This window comes from Stegodyphus dumicola, chromosome 2, assembly GCF_044657685.1.
Source record: "Stegodyphus dumicola isolate Sdum_Otavi_A_Nest chromosome 2, ASM4465768v1".
NCBI lineage: Eukaryota > Metazoa > Arthropoda > Arachnida > Araneae > Eresidae > Stegodyphus > Stegodyphus dumicola.
In genome coordinates this window covers 106,285,985-106,307,399 of record NC_140769.1, presented here as the reverse complement: position 1 = coordinate 106,307,399, position 21,415 = coordinate 106,285,985, and the positions used below count along the sequence as shown (strand labels likewise).

Below are 21,415 nucleotides of genomic sequence, written 5' to 3'. Positions count from 1 at the left end.
ATTCCTGAAGATTTTGATCTTCAATGATAGTGGGCATCATAGAGAAGTTATGTTTACTAATTAAAAAGTGATTGACTGAGGTTGTTGGAACTTTTCATAGCATAGAGGACGCTGTTGCGCCAAAAGAATTCTTCTGTGTTTTTACGTTATGTAACTGTGGTTCGCTGTTGCGACGTGTGTGTATTACTGTGATATATTTGGTGTCGATGACGATATCTTTCATTTATATTTAATGAAAATGACGACGATATCTTTCATTTATATTTAATGAAAATTAAATATAAATGAAAGATATCGTCATGTATTTTTGTATACCAAATCAAGATCAAATTTACCACTGATGCAAACTCGTTGAAACAAAATAGCGTTCGAACAAGAATCGCCAAGGGTTATTACTCGCCTTTCGAACTTCGCATTCGTATCGTTAATCGCTTCGTAACATGTGGTACATCGGCCGGAAATTATCGTAATGTTGAGGTGAGTAAATAGTTTAGTTGAAAATTTGTTTGAATAGAATATTTTGTAATTGTTGAAGTGGTAAAGTTGTTTGATGTCGTTGATCTTGTTTGGTAAAAATTTACAACTTTAGGTTTCGCATTTACTGAATGGTTGCATTAATATTTGGAAATTCGAATGTATTTGCAAGTAAGTAAATGCTGTGTTTTCTTAGAATTAGAATTTGTTGTTAATGCTTTAAAGTGTGATTTGTTGTTGAGTATTACAGTTTGTTTTCTTAGAATTCTAGAATTAGAATTTATTGTTAGAATTAGAAGTATTTGAGGGGTAAAATTTGTTGCTAGAAATCGTGAAAATGGCTAAATTGTTAAAACTTCGAACTAAGCGTGACACACATCGTGAATAAACTTTGAAGTTAGTAGTAAAAATAAACAAATCTTTGAATGACTCAGATATTGACATAGATGTATGTGATTCATATTTAGAACAGTTGAATAGTAAAATTGAAATTATTAACATACTAAATAGTGACATTGACGAATTGTTGAAAGAAGAACAAGAAATTAAGGATGAAATTAACACAGTAGATGAATATAACGAAAAAATAATACCAGTTAAAGTTGCAAAACAAAATTAAATCAATTGGAAAAGTTCAATATCAGTCAGGTGAACAAACAGAAAATCCAGAAAATGTTCACGTAGAAAATAAAACTTTGCATTTAGAAAATAGAACTAAACTTTCTAAACTTTCGCTTCCTCGATTCTATGGTGAGCCTTCAGAATATTTAGATTTTTGGAATCAGTTTGGGAATTCTGTGCATAATAATTCTAATTTAACTGATGTTGACAAATTTTGCTATTTAAAGTCATTATTAGGTGGTAAAGCCCTAGCTAGCATTAAAGGATTCTCAATTACTCCAGAGAATTATAAACAGGCTGTTAAATTAATTTCTGAAACATTTGGCCAAACAGACATTTTAATAAATGCTCACTTGTCAAATTTATTAAATCTAGCACCTGTAAAAAATGCTTCCAACATTCAGGCTCTTCGTAACCTTTATTTTGAAGCACAAACTCAAATTAGATGTTTAGAGGAATTAAATGTCAAATCGGAAACATACACAACAATACTGACTAACATAATACTAAAAAATCTGCTTGCAGAATTGACTCTTGAATTTTTTAAGCAAAATATAAATAATTGTCATGATTTACAGGAATTGATGCAGTTTTTACACAATGCTATTAGTGCAAGAAAAAGGCATTCCGTATTAATTCTAATAATGTATCTTCATATAATAATTTTCATCCTAACCAACACAAACAAAACAATTTTCGAAATCAGAAACGAAACTTCCTTCCGAGTCGTAATAATCATCACTCATCAGTAACAGAATTTATGGCGAAAACTTCCCAAGTTTGTTTATTCTGTGGTCAAGGTCCCTATAAGACTGAATGTGAAAACATGACTGTGCAACAAAAAAGGGATAAATTAATTAAGGAAAGGAGATGTCAAATACAAATTGTTTTGTGAAAAAATGTAATGCTAAATAGTGGTCATTCTGCTTTGGTAGACATGCCAAAGCTATTTGTTTTAAATTTGAACATTCTAGCAAGTGTAAATCTAATTCAAAACCGGAAGAAGAAAAACCAAAGGAAATGGAAATTCAGGCTACTATTTCGAATTCAGTTGTAAATGATAGGAATGTGATTTTATTGCTGTGTGTTAAGACAGAAATTGTTGGTCGTAAATCGTCAGGTATAGTGTAATATCTTGTTATTTAATAAATAAATATAATTATTGTTGAAGGGGCAACGCCATATTTGTATTAAACCGTTACTCAGCAACGTGAGATATTTTTTTAAAAGATTAGATTTCTGTAGATTTTTACCAGCTAGGAATAGTATAAAAATTTTGCCACTTAAGAATTGTATAAAATTTGTCTATCACCGTGAACTAGAAATAAAATTTATGTTCTACTAAGAAGATTGTCTGTTTTGTAAATTACTGCAAAATACATTACAGTCTTAATTAATTGAAGGTTCCACCGAGATACTGGAAGTTAGGAGTGCAATTATCGATTTCGATGGTGCTGGTCTCCTAATCCCAGAAATTTACTGAATTTTTTAGAACAAGTTTGCTAATACTAATTACCAAGTTTGTTTATTTCAAGGAGAAATGGATGTAAGAAGTCTGCCGTTTTAAAGCCAGATTTGAAGCAGATCATTCAAAAGTTATCTTCTGTGGTTCTATAACTTTCGTCCGAGCAAAAATCTGTCAAAACAGGATACTGCTGATCTCTGAAGATAAGATTAACTTTTGGTTTTCTTAAAAAAGCTTTTATTGAATTTTAATACTTTGTTTCAGAATTATAGTTTATCGTGTAAGATTTTGTTTAAAATAACTGACGCTAAAAATATTCAGCTTAAACTTATAATTGGTATTTGTGGTAAGAAGTATTTTAAAATTATTATTTATGCTTTACTTTTATTTGTATTGAAAATTTATGTTGATAATTGATATGTGTAAGCCATCCCGGCGTTTATATAAAAAAAAGAACTGCTAGCTGTGTTTTGAATTTGTTCCCAAGCAGGCGCGTGAAAAATAAGTAATAACGTCAAACTGACGTAGTGTGATTTGATTATACTGCTGAATTGGCAAAGATTTTTTCTTAGTTCTCGCCATCCAGGCGTGTGGTAGATAGTAACGTCCTCCCGGCGTATTAGAGATTGTATATTCTAAAAGTTGTATTGCCAAACTGGCAAAAATTGTTTTTGTTATCGCCAACCAGGCGTGGAGATAGATAGTAAAGTCGTCAAACTGACGTTGGTAAAATTCCATTGTATTGCCTAACTGGCAAAGGTGTTTATATAGTTATAGCTAACGAGGCTTGTGAATAGTGAGTTAAAACGTCAACCCGACGTAGTATTATAGTATTTTGTGCCAACCTGGCAAAGTTGTTTAAATAATTCTCTCCATATGGTTATTGTGAATTTCGTATTTGAGAAATTAAGTCTCGCCAGAAATTATACATTTTTAGTACAAGTACGATCTTTTAGATTCAATTTCAAAAGGAAGCCTAATAAAGGTAACTTGTGTCAACATGTCATTCTTAGCTAGGAGTAAAAAAAAGGATTTTAAAGTACTAGCAGAAGAGTTAGGTTTAACCGTGAAACCTGAATTTAAGATTGCTCAATTGCATAAACTGATTACTGAAAGTCCCGATTATGATGAGGAATTTACTCGAGAACTACTGGCTGCAATTAGAGAAGAAAGGAAAATAAAAGAAGAACGCGAAAGAGAAGAAAGAGAAAGAAGAGAAGAACGCGAAAGGGAAGAAAGAGAAAAAGAACGCGAAAGAGAAGAAAGAGAAAAGGAACGCGAAAGAGAAGAAAGAGAAAAGGAACGCGAAAGAAAAGAAGAGCTTGAAAGAGAAGAGCGAATTAAAGCCTTCAGTTGGAAGCAAAAGCTGCAACATCACAGCCGGTAGAAACTACGCAGTTACCTTAGCAGCCTTTAAAAATCAGAATTCACGATGTCATGCCACGTTTCAACCCTAAAGAAGATGAAATAAGTTTATTTCTGGTGTTATTTGAGCGTCAAGCTAAAATAGTGAATATACCTGCTGAAAATCAAGTGACTCAACTTATTTCTTTGCTGCCTCCTGACATTGTTCAGCTTATTGCTAGAGAACCGGAAGAGGACGCGAAAAAGTATGAATATGTAAAAACTTTACTGTTACAACGATTTAAATTGAGTGTCGACAACTATTTAATAAACACCAAAAATCTACTGAAAGTACTTGGTATGATTTCTACTATCAATTAAAGAATTATTTAGAAGGATGGCTTAACGGATTAAACATTAAAAATTTTGAACAGCTAAAAAATCTCATGCTGGTTGATCAAATAAAAAAGCGTACTTCTCCTGATTTCAAAGAACATTTTATGGATCAATGGACAGCCATAATTTCACCTACTGAAATGGTTAAGAAAATTGAAGATTTTGAAGATGTGAAAAAAACAATAAAACCGAAATTTACTGCCAATCAGACTGAGAAAATTAACAAAGGATCATTTAAACCGCGTTATGATAATTTTGTGAAAATAATAGAGCATCCGCCTCATTTTAAGCATTCTGATAGATGGGATGATTCAAAATACAAGAAAGATCATCAGCAAAGGAATCAGGTCCAAAACAAAAACCAAGAAAATTTATATGACAAAAGATATCGACCACGTTGTTTCGAGTGTGGATCATACGAACATTTTAAGCCTCAGTGTCTTCGCTTAAAACCAAATGAAAAGGTAAATTGTGTATTTTCGAATGATGATTTGTTAAAGACATATACAATTAACGGTTTAGTTAATGGGTATGAAATACCTATTCTTCGAGACACAGGAGACACAATAGATATTATTTCTCGAAAATACATAGATAACGCAAAAATGACTGGAGAACATGTCTGGGTGCAATATCTTTTAAATGACCATTTAGTGTGTCTATCGTTAGCGGAAGTTGAAATTAATTGCGAACTTGGTCATATAAAGACAAATGCAGCCGTTGTTACAAATGATCCTGGCAGATACGTATTGGGTAACAAAACTGCCCAGTTGTTCAGAAATAAACAATTCTTAAATTTAGAAAAGATAAATGCGGTTTTGACACGATCTCAAATAAAACGATCTCGTGAAGAAGATCGAAGTAGAGACACTAAAATGGGAAAACCAGAAGCACTGTCTGTTATTGAGACTGATGAAGATATTTTAATGCAAGCTGATGAGAAAGACAAAGAAATAAAGAAAGTAATTAATGTTAATTCTAAGGAATTAATTGAATCTCAGAATCAAAGTAGAGATCTAGCCTCATTGCTTAGAGAAGCTAAAAGCAAAAATTTCAGCAACACAAATGATTTCAAAGAAAAAGAAAACGGGTTGTTTGCGAAAAAGAAAATAGATAAAAAGGGAAATGAAAGGGAATTAATTGTTATTCCTGAAAAATATAGGGATCAAATGCAGAACTATACATCTTTGATACAGAACCAAACAAATAATATTACTAAAACTCAAGGTAATTTGGTCAATACTCACCCTCCTAAAAGTCAAGCTCCTATCAATGCTTCACAGAAATCTGACAAACAATCTAAGCGTTCATCTCTTGATGAGAAAACTGAAGTTATTTATATGGAAGTTGACTCACCTTATTTACCTGGCGATTCATCTTCTATGGATCATGTGTATGATTATTCATCTACAAGTTCCCCAATTCCTTCTTCTCCAAAAAGTAAAGATGTGTTTGACAGTTCGTTAGCAGCAGATCAAAGAAACTCTTATAAAAGAACTCATGAAGGTGCTTCTAAAGCTGAGAAATTAAAAATACATTCAGAATATAAGCTCGCGTCAGAAAACTTAGCAAAGAGGCATAAACATGATAGAGGATACTCAAAGTTGCCACATTCAATGAGAATGCAAGTAACAGATAAGAACAAAGGTTCATCTCGCAACAAGCAAAAACTATCTGAAAAGAAAGAACTGACAAAATTAAACGATTCTCAATTAAAAGTTCCAGATGAATTGTCAAGTTCTGGAGTTGAGATGCAAGTCAAGGAGAAGTTTTTAAAGAAACTAAACGGACAAGAGCAAGTTGTTGAAGAAGAAAAACTGCCACAAAAGCTTCTGTCACACTCACTTGATTTCAATAAGGAGTTTATTTTGCAAACTGATGTTTCAGACTCTGGTATGGGTGTCATTTTAGCTCAAAAAGATGAACGAGACAATGAACATTCAGTATTATACCTCAGTAAGAAGTTTACAGAAACTGAAAAAAAGTACTCTACGACAGAAAAGGAATGCGCCGCCATAATATTTGCAGTAAAGAAGCTTCAATGTTATTTAGACGGGCATACTAAATTCTTCATCATGACCGATCATAATCCCTTAGTTTGGCTCAAAAATAATGTGAGTTTAAATCCACGACTTATGAGATGGGCACTAGTACTACAACCCTACAATTACACGATCGTTCATCGAAGTTGTAAAAACCATAAAAATGTAGACTCATTAAGTCGTACTCCCTGGCCTGATTAAATAATTTGTTTCTCTATATAGATAAAAGAATATTTTGTTCCTTCCTCTCTTCCTCAGTGTATCTTATTATGTTATATCTTGTATTTCAATTCTATATTGTGCTGATATTGTTGTTTTGAAAAAAAAAACGAAAAAAAAAAAACCGTAAACATTAATTTATAAAAATATAAATTAAAGTTTATCTGGAGGGGGGAGAGGTTGTAATATCTTGTTATTTAATAAATAAATATAATTATTGTTGAAGGGGCAACGCCATATTTGTATTAAACCGTTACTCAGCAACGTGAGATATTTTTTTAAAAGATTAGATTTCTGTAGATTTTTACCAGCTAGGAGTAGTATAAAAATTTTGCCTCTTAAGAATTGTATAAAATTTGTCCATCACCGTGAACTAGAAATAAAATTTATGTTCTACTAAGAAGATTGTCTGTTTTGTAAATTACTGCAAAATACATTACAATAGTTACTGCAATGTTTGATAACGGTAGTGAAAAAAGTTTTATTAAAAGAAATGTATCTATGAATTTGGGATTAAAATGTCTAGGGTCAGAAACATTAAAGATTTATTCATTTGGAGCAAAGGATCCTTGTTTGCAAACATGTCGCAAAGTTGAAGTGAGATTGCGAAATATTTTAGATGGAAATGAAGTCGTAATACAGACGTTGGAAATAGATGGAATTTCGAGGGCTGCGATTAATTTGCCGAATGAGAGCACAAGAGCTGAAATGGAAGCCAAGGGATTAACTTTAACGTGGGGATATAATCAAGCGTCAGATGATAATGAAATTTCCTTGTTAATAGGTATAGATTTTTATTGGAATTTGACAAAAGGTTTTGAAAGGTTAAATACGTCTTTGGTAGCTGTAAATACTGAACTTGGATGGTCCTTGCAGGGAAATTGTGGTGATATGAGTAAAACGGCTGCTGTAAACTTAGTTTTGAGTGATCAAAGCACTGTGTCAGCTGAACTCAGGCGTTTCTGGGAACTGGAAAGTTTAGGTATTGAAAACAAGGAAGCGGAGTGTTTGACTTTAGTGGAACAGGAGATACTTGATGAATTTAATAATTCTATTGGGTTCGTAGATGGAAGGTATTGTGTAAAGTTGCCATGGAAACCAGGTATGCAGGAGAAATTTAGCAAATAATAGAGAAGTGGCTCGGAAACGTTTCGATGGTCTGGTTAGGAGATTTAGAAATGATACAACTTTTTATGAGGATTATAAAAGGGTAATTGATGATTATCGTAGGGAAGGTATCATTGAGAATTCGTCGTCAGATATTGAAGTGTCATATTCTGAGCAGTCATTCTATTTACCCCACCACGCGGTCGTTCGCGAGGACAAATCTACTAGTCGTCTTCGAATCGTGTTTGATGGTTCTTCTCATGAAGGAGGACGACTTTCAATTAATGGCTGTTTATTTAAAGGACTAAACTTGTTTCCAAATCTATTTGAAATGATTTTAAAGTTTCGACAAAATACAATCGCCTTCACAGCGGATATAAAGCAAGCGTATCTACAAATTTTGATCGATCCTAGTGATAGAAAATTTACTAGATTCTTCAGGACTGATGATATCGGTTCTAATTCATATCAAGAAATGAACTTTAGTAGAGTTTTATTTGGATTAAAACCAAGTCCATATTTATTAGCTGCAACTCTGAAATATCATTTTGATAAATGTAAACAAGAATTTCCTGATACTTGCAAATTACTATCAGAATGGTTTTATGTCGACGATTTGATTGGAGGCGAAGACTTGCAAGCGGCTTTGAAAATTACGACTGAAAGTGTAGAAATTCTCAAAAATGTGGCATGATATTACGAAAATGGAAAACCAATTCCATTGAACTGCGTAAGCTGTGGAAAGATGCTGAGTTTGACATCGATGAAGAAAAGAGCTCAAGTACGGGACTTGACTCACCATCCAAGGTGTTGGGTCTAGTTTGGGATCCAGATGCAGACAGTATATCTTTCAACGTAAAAGAATTATCAAAGTTTGTCAAGAACGGAACTGCTTCGAAAAGGTTTATTCTTCGAGTAGTGGGTCGTATTTATGATCCTATCGGATTTCTTGGGCCTTTCATCATAAAGCTGAAGTGCATTCTACAAGAACTGTGGAGTCATGACATAGACTGGGATAACAAACTTCCATCGTCACTGGATCACAAGTGGCAGTTGTGGTGCAGTGAAGTCGAACACTTAGAAGATCTCCAGATTCCTAGATGTTATTTTTCAAATTTGAACTGTAAATTTATTTCATTTGAAATTCATTCTTTTTCAGATTCATCTCTTTTAGCCTATGGAACTTTGTTGTATTTAAGAGGTATATCTGAAGATGGGAGGATAAGTATCAGTTTTATTTGTTCTAAAAGTCGTGTAGCTCCTCTGAAATATTTACATTACCAAGACTGGATATGGGAGCTTTATTGTCCGCAAGATTGGTCCATCAAGTAAGTAAATGTCTTAAATTTAATACTTCTAGTTATTTTTGGACCGACTCGATGATTACGTTATGTTGGATTAAGGGACAATCTAGTAAATACAAAACTTTCGTAAAAATTAGAATAGAAGAAATTCAATCTTTATCAGATACCAATAATTGGGCTCATTGCCCTGCATAACCCTGCAGATATTTTGTCCGGAGGAATTTCTGCAGCAACTTTAGCTACAAACCATCTTTGGTGGCACGATCCACCGTGGCTAAGCCAGTCACCTGAATACTGGTCTACTGAAAGAGAGAACCTAAAATCTATAGACGAAGACTTAGAGCTAAAAAACGAATTTGAAAGTACAGTGCAAAATAACTGTTTGGTAGAAAATTCGAAATTTATTTTAGATTTAAGGAAATATAGTTGTTTGTTAAAAGTACTAAGAGTAACTGCACTAGTTAAACGGTTTGTTAATAAACTTCAAAAACGACAAACGATTGCAGGTACCCTCACAGCAGAAGAACTTCAAAATGCTGAAATAGACTGGATAAAACATGAGCAAAACATAGAGTTCAACTTAGAATTACAAAACCATAAAAATGGTAAGTCTATTCCTAAAAACTCTCCACTTTCGAATTTAGCCCCATTTCTCTACAGTTGTGGTGTATTGAGCATAAAAGGAAGATTAGAAGAAGGAGCATTTACAAAGGATAAAGCTCACCCTATGCTTCTTCCTAAGCAGTCTAAATTTACAGAGTTAATTATTATTTGAGAACATAATAAAATTTTTCATGGTGGAGTTACATTTACACTAGCCAAAATTAGGTCTAGATTTTGGATTCCACGAGGTAGACAAATTATAAAAAGAGTATTAGGTAACTGCCTAATTTGTCGAAAGTATAAGTTGAAACCAGCTAAACAAATAACTAGTCAACTACCTAAAAGTAGAATTACTAAAAACCCACCTTTTACTGTAACTGGCATAGATTTCACTGGCCCAATTTTAATAAAATCAGGAAAGGATTCGCCTCAAAAGGCTTATATAACATTATTTACATGCAGTGTTACTAGAGCTGTGCACATAGAATTAATCACAAATATGTCAACAAAAAATTTTATTTTGTCATTAAGGAGATTTTTAGCTAGGAGAGGAAATTGTAGTAAAGTTGTCATTTCCGACAGGTCTAATGCCACTGCACATACGCGCAGAAACTGAAGCTGCTTACGCTACTGTTATCCATTTAAAGAAGGAAGCTACCTTCTGCGGAAACACTTATAGTCCAGTTCAGTATGAGCATCCAAGGAATGCCCTGGAGACGCACCCTGCGCACAAGGGAAGAAATATAAGGATTCACGTCAGCAGAAGTGGCGAGCAAATTACAATACAGGATCCACGGTACCCAATGCAATACTATACAGATGGATCCAAGCTCGACGAGGGTACAGGTAGTGCCTTCGTCCTGTACCACGGAGGATGCAAGGAAATCGAGTGGAAGGGGCATCTTCAACCAATAAACAGTACATTCCAGGCTGAAGTCACAGCCATTACCACTGCGATTCAGCATGCAATTGACAGCGGGATCACCGATGCAATGTTGTTTACAGATAGCATGTCAACGCTATTCGCCCTAGTCAACCATAACCACACCTCCCCATTGGTAGCGGACCTCCAGAATATTCTACAATCACATCCTCAACTAATTGTAAATTTAATATGGACTAAGGCACACGTTAACAACGAGGATAACGAGACAGCTGACCAACTGGCAAAGGAGGCAGCAAGCAACATAGCTGCACAGATGGTAACTATTCCAGCGCCACCCTCGTATCTCAAGAGAACTCTTAAGGAAAAAGGTCTGCAGAAGTGGCAAGTTGAATGGGAGACCTGTGATACGGGTCGCAGAACCAATTTATTTCTGCCTAGAGTGAAAATGGAGCGCCAATACTCCATACCTCCCATCACTAATTACATCTCGGGGCACGGGCCCTTTCCCACCTATTTTGAGCGATTTGGTATCTCTCATACAGGCTTGTGCGTCTGTGGGTCGCTCGGAACTCCAGACCATTACATCTTTGAATGCCCGCTCACGGAGGATAATCACCTCCACTTGCCAGCAGACAACCAAACAGCCTTCAAACGATTCATCGTTAATAACAAAGGCACAGTGAATACCATCTGCAGAATAATCAGCCAGATAACCGCCCTGGGGCAAGACCTATGCCAACCCCACTAATTCAGGGTCTTAAGTGAATGTAAGTACTCCTCTGCATCTAAGGAAATACAGTATCTTCCTTCTGCTAAGCGCATGTACCTTCTTTATTAATAGTATTTATGTGTCATGTCATGTATGTGTTGTTAATAATTTTTTTTCTTTTTTTTTTTCTTTTTTTTAATGTGTAACCAGTATGTTATGTAACGTATACCTTGCAAACCTAAAATCTGTAATACAATATAAATAGCCAATGTATCTCTCATCTGCCCCTGTATGGCAATGTAATAAATCTTTTAAGATCTCAATAAACCCCCGGTAGATAGGGGAGGGCGCGGGACATATGCCTGTTTACCTCTGTTAAACACCAGGCGTCCTCGTCCTCCGTCACCTGTCACCTGTCATTTCCGACAATGCTAAGAGCTTTAGAGCCACTAATGAAATTCTTAAAGAATTTTTAAAAATTATAATAGATTCAAAATTGAAAGATTTCATATCAATAAATGGCATAACTTGGAAATATATTGCGCCTCACGCGCCTTGGTGGGGTGGTTTTTATGAAAGGCTTATGAAAAGTATCAAAGATCCTTTGAGAAAGATTCTCGGAAGAACTCTTCTTAACTTTGAGGAAATGATGACTATTCTATCAGAAATTGAGTTAGTTCTAAATCATAGACCTCTTACTTATGTCCACAATGAAATAAAAGAGCCAGAAGCTCTTACACCTGCCCATTTCTTGTTTCCAGGGCAAGAAAATATTTCTTATCCTGTACATTTCGCCGACCTTTTCAGGAATGAACCATTGAACTGGCAGACTTTAACTAGGAGAAAACTATATCAAACTAATCTTTTGAAACAAATTTGGAAAACGTGGAATTTCCTCGAATTATCTATCTCCTCGAATTACGGTCTGCGCATACTTTTCTAAATCCATCTCCTGAAAGGAATCTTAAAAAGGGTGAGATTGTATTGCTGGAGGGGTCGACGAAATCAAAATTTTTATGGCCTATTGGAATTATAGAAGAAGTTTATAAAGGTAGGGATGGGTATGTGCGTTCATGTTTGATTCGTACTTCTCAAGGACTTTATCGAAGACTCGTCCAACAGTGGCGTAACTAGAACTCAAGGGCTCCAATGCCCCCCCCCCCAAAAAAAAAAATACTTGGCTCCCTAATAAATTTACAGTACTAACCGGCCCCCTCCAAAAAATTCGAGGTTTTCAATAGCCAACATTTTGATAATGATTTTTATAAGATTAGGATTAATAGTTAAAAATCTGATATGGACACACATGACTTCCTTGTATCGCCTATTAAATTATACACACTTTTTGCTTCATTTCATTTAAAGTTATTTCCTCGAATAATTTTAACTTAATTATTCGATCCCTCAAGGCAAGTTGAAAATGTCATCAAAAATTGTAAATTTTGAATTAAATATCCCGGTCAGTTTTTGTCGCACGGGAGTCAAACTTCTTCTAATTTATTTTTTCATAATGAGTAGAAATCTTTCCCAAGTATAGGAACTGGGAGACCGAATGAAAATTTTCGTTATTTGTCGAAAATAATATTTTTTTTTTTTTTTTTAATTTAGCACAACCAAAACATTTTTCGTCATTTAAAACACTTCTGTAATGGGCAGATATGACTATGACCAACGATTTTGAAAATAAATGCCCGGGTAAAGGGGTGATATATATGTAGATGTACACTGCCTAAAGCAATAAAAAAGAGAAATTCACAAATGGCTATTATAGTAGCCCCATGTGCAAAATTTTAACGCTCTACGGCTAATCGTTTTTTGAGTTAAGCGATGCATATATATACATCTATGTGCATACATACGTACGTACATGCAAACATACAAGTGTCGAGGAAAAAATCCCTTTTGAATCCATTTTAGAATAAAAGATTATTTCTGTACGTACAGACGTAACGCCCCCCCCCACAAAATTGATTCGGTTTGTTTTGTGCGATTACGGCAAAGCCTCAAGGGATGCCTTCGTGGAGGTCTTTCTAAGGGAAACTGGTTCGTATACACGTTACACATGGGGAAAACTACGAAGGCTCATGCAGCTAGGCCGTTCGGGGGATTCGAACCTCGGACCGAACTACCAGTGTTTAGCGACTTTACTGCTCGGCCGCTGGTGGGCCCCAGATGGATTCGGGAACGGTCAGAATGGATATTTCCATTGAAATATGATAACCGAAGATTTTTGTGATTACGATTATTTTGTACACGATATTCGTACAAAGAAATAAAAAAGAGAATTTTTAATTTCATCCAAAAGCTTTGTTTTCAAACAAATACTACTTAAACAATCATTTAACTCATTTTATGTATCGGAATTCAAATATTTAATAGTGCTTGAGAGCATTTTTATAACGTTGTAAGGTATTTCTCCCGCCTTCTTGGCATGCCTTTGTGATGTAGGGATCAGCACATTCGGCGCGTATCGAGATGTCCCTGTTTCGAGTCCCGGCGAGGGCATTGCTCATTTTTCATCTCTCCCGCTTTCAAACAAAAAAAAGTAATGTTTCTACAGTGGCACCCGAACTAAAAATGGTGGTGTATGATGATTCTCCACCACCAGGACTTGGTGATTGGGTCCCCTAACCTTCAGTCGCCCCTTAAAAGGGAGTATGTAAGGTATTTTCCCCACCTTCTTGGCATGCCTACGTGGTGTAGTGATCAGTACGCTTGACGCGTATTCGAGAGGTCCGTGGTACGATTCCCGGCGAGGGTTTTTCTCATTTGCCATCTCTCCTGCTTTCAAAAAATTCCTAGTGTCTCTACAACGTCATTCATCACAACGTCATATTCTTCCAATAATTTAACATCAGGTAAAAAATTAGCTGTGTATGTAACCATTGTTACTTTTTACTAAAGTTATCTGGATGTAATCTCTTTTAAACTAACTGAAGTTTATTTCATCTTTTAGAGATTTTTTCCATATTTGAGCAATACTGTCATTTGCTTCTAAATTTTTCTTTTCAATACAGTTTGCGATATGATGAGAACTTCTCTCGCGCTTTTTGTTTTTCTTATGGGTAACGTTTGCCAGTGCTGTATTCCTGTCGACCACATCTGTCCTTATTTGAAATTAACCAACATGGTTCGCAATAGTCTTTGTTAAGTTCAAGTGAATAACAAAGCAAAATCTGTCTCTAAAACGAAGTTATTAACCACTGTATAATCAACAGAAGAAAATAATCTCCTGCCTTTATTTTGGGGAAAATCGATATCTTTTGGCTACAAAGGCCAAAATTTAAAATAAGTTCTTTCTTATTCTTTGTAAGAATTTCTGGATAATGACCAAAATCGGATGAATATCTTTCATTTTTTACATCTCTAAGAGCAGTTGGAATATTGTCTGACCTTTCGTCACCTATTCTCAGATAGTTCGCCTTCTTCAGTGATTTCATGCCGAAATATTTTCTGGTACATTTTTAATTGTTATGTTCCGAAGGTCTTCCTTTCTGCCAAACCACGCGAGAGGACTTTCGACTCGCCGCATATTTAGATTGCGGCCATGCCGCACCGATGCTACAAACATTCATGCCTTCCCATCTCCGGGATTCGAAACCGGGCCCTTCAGCACGGCAGCCAGCGCCGCTAGCCGCTATACCACCTGGGCGGCGAAAGCTCTCCTCTAGAAGTAAATCAAAATAAAAGCATAGAACTTTTTTGCTTTGTATTTAGTTGGAATTTTGGTGTATGTAACATTGAATTCAGTTTTTTTTTTTTGTTTTTTTTTTTTTTTTTTTTATTTTGTTGTCTGTTTCCAAGAGCCCCCTAACTGTGTCATATGACGCAGAGGGCCCCTGGAAATTTAAAAGAAGACGGATTCTATTATATATATAGTATTTATAAAAGAATCCATCGTCTGTTAGGTTTAAACATATAAATGTAGTTCAGCAGGACATTCAACGGCCCCCTAAGCTTTCGGGCCCTTATGCGATGGCATTATTTGCATACCCTTATTTACGCCACTGCCGTCCAATTGATCTATCCGTTTGAAGTTTTAAGTTATATATAATATATGTTTGTGTCATGTATTGTATTAATTTGCAATGTTGTTTTCAAGATTGATTCGTGCATATTTATTTGTGATTATATCCACATATATTATTGATGTGTAAATTTTGTGTACTCTTAATAGAGCACAGGTGGGGTGTGTTGGAACTTTTCATAGCATAGAGGGCGCTGTTGCGCCAAAAGAATTCTTCTGTGTTTTTACATTATGTAACTGTGGTTCGCCGTTGCGACGTGTGTGTATTACTGTGATATATTTGGTGTTTTTATTAAATATAAATGAAAGATATCGTCATGTATTTTTGTATACAAAATCAAGATCAAATTTACCACTGATGCAAACTCGTTGAAACAAAATAGCGTTCGAACAAGAATCGCCAAGGGTTATTACTCGCCTTTCGAACTTCGCATTCGTATTGTCAATCGCTTCGTAACAGAGGTAGCTTGTCGTAATGAGACGGTTCACTGTAATTCGATTTTTTAGAGTATTTAAGCTGTTCCTAATTACTTAAGATATTATAAAGAAATATGATTAAAAGTGTTATATAAGCACATGTCTAAAACATCTATTAAAATAATTTTATAAGCTTTTTAAGAGCATGATTATGATTTTAAAAGAAATGTTTTTTCTTTATTTAGGAGACATGGTTTACAAAGAGGGAAAAAAACCATTCCTTTTTTCCAAGCAGTCGAAACGAATTTTTATGAAATGTTATAATGTGTTATTTTTAATTAATTCTTTTTTCAAGTTTTATGTAAAGTTTATTTATGAATTAAGTAATAAATTATTTTCAAGTCTGTATTTAATTAGCATATTATTTGCTTCATAATGTTTCACAATAAAATTATAAATTCAATATACTTCTTAATTAACATGCTGTAATATATAGAGGAAGAGAGCATAAAGTTTGTTTTCTGTTGTCACATGTATATTTCACAATTTTGCACACAAATCTCGAAATTTATAATACTAGGAATACTTTTTAGTATCACTTTCTAAATGGTAAATATTTAGCTTAGATTATTTATTTTACATATCATGTTTGTAAAATATTATAGGTAAAATTAAAATGCATTAAATTTTAAGCTAAACTGAAGTATTAAATTTTGAAACAAATTTGTTAAAGGCATAATTGTATTAAGCATCAAAAATTTTAATGGAAGCAAGGCTTTAAAAATTAAGGTCAGTTGGAGAAATTTTATGCTTATTTAAAAAGCATGATATTAGGATTTTAATGAAAGACTTCTATCTGTTAATTCAAAGGAAATTATTTGAAGGTAAGGTAAAATCGTTATGCAGTTACCATCTATTATTTCAAACAATAGCAGACTGTTGACAAACACTGAGTGCAGATAAGAATAAAAAGATTAGTTGTACGTTGTAATTCAAGCGTATGAACACAATTTTGAAATCCTCGTAGTAACAAAATGAAGTTCATTGCTATGTTGAATTCTTTAATTTACTGAAAATGTAATTTTTTAGAAGGAGAAAATATAATATTTTTGAAACATGAAGAACATAGAAATATTTCACAAAATGTCTTTTACTGTAATAATATGGTCATATGAACATGCAACACGTTTACTCATATAAGTTGAATCTAAAGCAACATGTGTCTATTTTAGCTAAAATTACTAAAAAGAAAGTTCTAGAACATATCTTATTAATTGACACTAAAACATACTTTTTTTTTCAGCTATTTTACAGGGCAAATATAAATTCCAGATGCCTTCCATTATTTTATGTAAAGGATATACATGTGATTTAATGTAAGGAGTAGCATATCAATTTGAACTTTTAAATTAATGAAAATGATAATATGAAAGGCCTTTCAATAATATCAGACATAAGTTTCTCTTCATAAGACAAAAATACTCTGCAACCGAATAATGTTACTTTTTGAAAAAGAACACTAAATGCTGTTGAAAGCACATCTTTTAAATTATTGCTATTCTGAGGTCAAATTGGCTAAATTAAAAAGCCAAACTATTATGCTTCATTTGCATATATCTGTATAAAATGATATCTGCATGTATATATATATACACGTACAGATATCATTGTTTTACTCAAAATATATTGATTTCAATATGTTTTATTATATTAAGCATCATTTTAGACAAAAAATCTAGGTACTTTTCCGTTTTGCCGGCGCAAGCGATAAAGTCGCCAATAATGGTACAACCGATGCCAAACGGAATATTCTCGCTGGTAACCTTTTACACCTCATTCAGATAGTTCAGTTTTATGTCTAAAGCCATTTTCGGCAATTAAATCAATTAGGATGCAATCACAGCGCTTACCCGAAGCCGAAAATATAGAAAAGGTAAAGTCAAGGGTTAAATTCATCAATTCTAATGAGAATGCATTAGCGAAGTAAAGCACTGCAGTTTTACATAATTTCTGAGTAAGCTATTCGTACGAATTGAAGTATTTCTTGCATTTAAACTTGTGTTCCAAATTAAGATTTAACTTGAAATTAATGTAGATAATTACTGAGAGCATTATATTTTTGTAGAGTAGCATACGTGAGATGAGATCGCTTGGGGTCACGTGATATGAACCGGCGAAACAGGATGTTGAACCATGAAATCATAGTAAATTCTTAAATTAATGTCTTTTTATAAATTTATTGTCTTTATTTATTGGCTTTTTATAAAATTTTAAGCGATATTAAAATGTTTATGCCTTCAAAAAAAGAATTCTTAGGACTAAAAATTTTTTAAATATTTTTTGTGTGTATAATGTATGTTGTCGCCAATAAAGTCTGCTTGGCGAGATTTGCGCCGGTGAAACGGAAAAGTACCAAAATCTATTACTTTTATAGACATATCCTTTAGTGTTTCATCTATGAAAAATATATTCTATACACACAATTATTTAATGGGATATTAAAAGGAAATAATCTGAAACCTATAGATATAACAGAAACAGATACAACCATTGGAATTTTACGTAAGAAAAGTATCTTTTACTCACATAATAACTTGCTATAATAATACAAGCAAATAACCTGTAACGGTTACAGATATATCTGTTGAGATTTTACATGAGAAAAACATGTTCTTTTTACATAATTATTTGCTGTAATAATACACGCAAATAATCTGTAACCATTACAGATATATCGTTTGAGATTTTACATGAGAAAAACATGTTCTTTTTACATAATTATTTGCTGTAATATTACACACAAATAATCTGTAACCATTACAGATATATCGTTTGGGATTTTACGTGAGACAAATATGTTCTACTTACATAACTATATGCTGTGATAATACAAGAAAAAGATCTGTAACCATTACAGGCAAAATTCATGTAAAGTTACAAAGAATACACTTGTTTTTTGTTACTCAAATAACCCATGGCATCCCAGTTTCCATGAATTTTCTTAGTAACCTTACAGATTTTTTTTTTACAGTGTTACGTGTGTACGAGCCAGTTTCCCTTAGAAAGTCCTCCACGAAGCCATCCCTCTCTTTAGACAGATAGCCTTTGTATGCTTTGCATAACTGAATAATCCAATCCATTCAAAATACTAATTACAGTTATACAGAAACCGAACCGAAATGTCGCCAAGTTTAGCGACTTTTGGTGATATCTTGTCAAATTTGGCGACAAAAATTAGTTTCCAAAACCGCAGGCTGCTTGGCGAACATTTCGCCGATTTAGCGACATAGTCATTTACTTCAACGTTAAATAGACTTGAATCTGTAATCTTATTTTTCCGGCAGACCATCGTCTCGTGCAAGCATTTCATGTTACATTACACAAAAAATACTACAGTTTCATATATAATTTCACTAGAGTTATTTACATATATGCAAAATTCGTAGCAATATTCCCCCCCCCGCGGTTTCAGTTAAGTAACAGCGAAGTTGTTTAAAAGGATTTTGTAGCACATATTTACACAACATTATTAGAACGTCTCATACTCAAGATTCGTACGTGAATCAATTTAAACGCTACATAACCACAAAATTCAGAAAAAGCAGTAATTTATGAAATGATTACTTTTACCGTAATTGTTTCAAAATTACGAATTTCGGTATATATTAAATCTGTCCTTGCACAGTCTCCTTGGACCAGAAATGTTCATGAGCTAGATACGAAAAATGCGATGGGAGATATAAATACAAATTAAAGACAAACATGATTACTTCAGAGGATTTACTTCTTTTAACATATATAAAGCTGCATATTTCCAATATCGACATTTTCTAATATTCTGATTTATAAATCTTTTGTAACGACTCTTTTGTTCTGTTTACAATTATAGCATTTCTGAAAGATAGTATTTTCTTACCTCACCCATAATCTGTAGTTGTTGTATCAACTCTTTCATGTGCTCTTCGCCAGCCAGAGAATTCACATCAGAATGCACCAGTTCAATAAATTCGTTCCAGCACATAGCAGGAAATGAGGTGTGAGATTTTCTCCATGATGTCAGCTGGAGGCACACCGCTTCTAGAAACCCAGTACTTTTCGGAAGACCCTTGTATTTAAAAAACAGTCATTGAAAAACAAGTTCGCTACTTAGAAAGCATTGTACATTTAATGCAAAGAAAATCGCGTTTTCGTAGAAAACAACTAATAAATTTGCAAATTACAACAGCTTTCTTTAATGCAGGCAGGTTATTTATTCTAGTTTGTAGCTTTCTAGCATATTCGCTGAGGAGATTTGAAAAGGAACGATGTTGGGCCTGGAGAAAGAGAGTCATTGAGGGACAGGGGGTCAATAAGAACGCAATTAAAAATTTTGTTTCCCCAAAAATTTTTAAATGAATATTTAAATATTTTACTTGAATATATAAACACTATAGTCATTTAATCGTTTAAAATAACAAAACATGTCAATCGTTCTTCTTCCATGTTGGTTCAAGTTCTATTTATATAAGATGTGTTTATTTTTCTCAAGGAAAGATATTAAATGAAATTACACCTATCAGCCTTAAATTCTTAAAACAAGTAAACAGGCCTATGCTTTCGATAATGTACAGCACGAGCAAATAGCTCTTTGAACTTGTCTTAAGTTCTTGAAATTTTAGCTCGAAGTGAATTTTTGTCAGTTCGTTACTGTGATTATAAATAACAATATCTCTGATTATAAATAACTTTTTCGTGAATTTTCTAATTTGTTAACGAGCTGTAATTAATAATTCGATTCAAAGCAAATGGAATACCTAGTACCAGTTTGATTGGAAAGCAAAATAGAATTTAAATAGCCAGCTTCAAATAGGGAAAAATATATGGTAGCAAATGTTCCCTTATTAATATAATTTTCTTCATATTCCTCTTGCGTTATATGATTAGGTACATCATCGAATTTCGTTTCACATTCATCAAAGCTGTTACTCTGATTCATAAATACATAATCATCTTCCATTTCATCTAGAATGTTAAATACAATACCGCATTTTTTAAATGACTTTTAAATTATAGTGGGTTTAATGTTATTCCATGCTTTTATCCCTTCACACACTGTTTCTAGACTGGAATGACGCATTTGGCCTCCTTTTGTAAATATGTTTTCACCTTTTAACATGCACGTAATCCCATTATCGTTTAAAATTTTCTTTGAATTCTAAAAGCTGGCTTTAATTCGGCTGGAATAGCTGCAATGTCTTTATTACACTCTTTAAACGATGCCTTTTTTTAATCCGCTGAATGAGATCTGAACATAAGGCTTTCTGGATTCTTTAAGTCAACAGGACGCTTTTGAAAAACATTTCTTATCCACAATTCCGCACCGTTTTCGCCCATCCGTCCTTTCTCATTGAACATGATGAAAACACCATCTGGGAAATTACATTTTGGTATCGTCTTTCCTTTAAAAATAATCATGATTTTTAATTTTATACCGTCCGCCAAGGAGCAATTTCCAATATGTGTGGAGTTTTTTTCCAATATGTGACAGCAAATGTTTTTTTTTTTTTTTTTTTTTTTATTTCACAGGTCAAAAACAGGCTCCTGGAAATTTTAATTTGTTGTCCAGATCTTTTGGAAACTTTTGCGAAATTTTTGTTTTGTTCTCTTAGAACTATATTATTCCGTGACAAATTTAAAGGGCGATAATTGCTTATAAAAATTTCGATTGCCGGATCACTTTAATTATAGTCGTAAAAGCACTTAAATTTCGAATTTAAAATAGTACTTTACTTTCCGATCACACTAATAAAAACTTAATCTTG

At 33.6% G+C, this 21,415-nt stretch overlaps 1 protein-coding gene across 7 annotated transcripts in view; it reads right to left on the bottom strand.

Moving 5' to 3' along the window:
- The window catches only part of LOC118205610 (death-associated protein kinase dapk-1-like), a 154,050-nt gene that overhangs the window by 20,117 nt on the left and 112,518 nt on the right, over positions 1 to 21,415 (bottom strand). For all 7 annotated transcript variants that reach the window (XM_085811001.1, XM_085810997.1, XM_085811002.1 and 4 more), the window contains one exon: positions 19,531 to 19,719. In XM_085811001.1, coding sequence (XP_085667127.1) covers positions 19,531 to 19,719 — 189 coding nt within the window. The remainder of the gene's footprint in view (positions 1 to 19,530; positions 19,720 to 21,415) is intronic.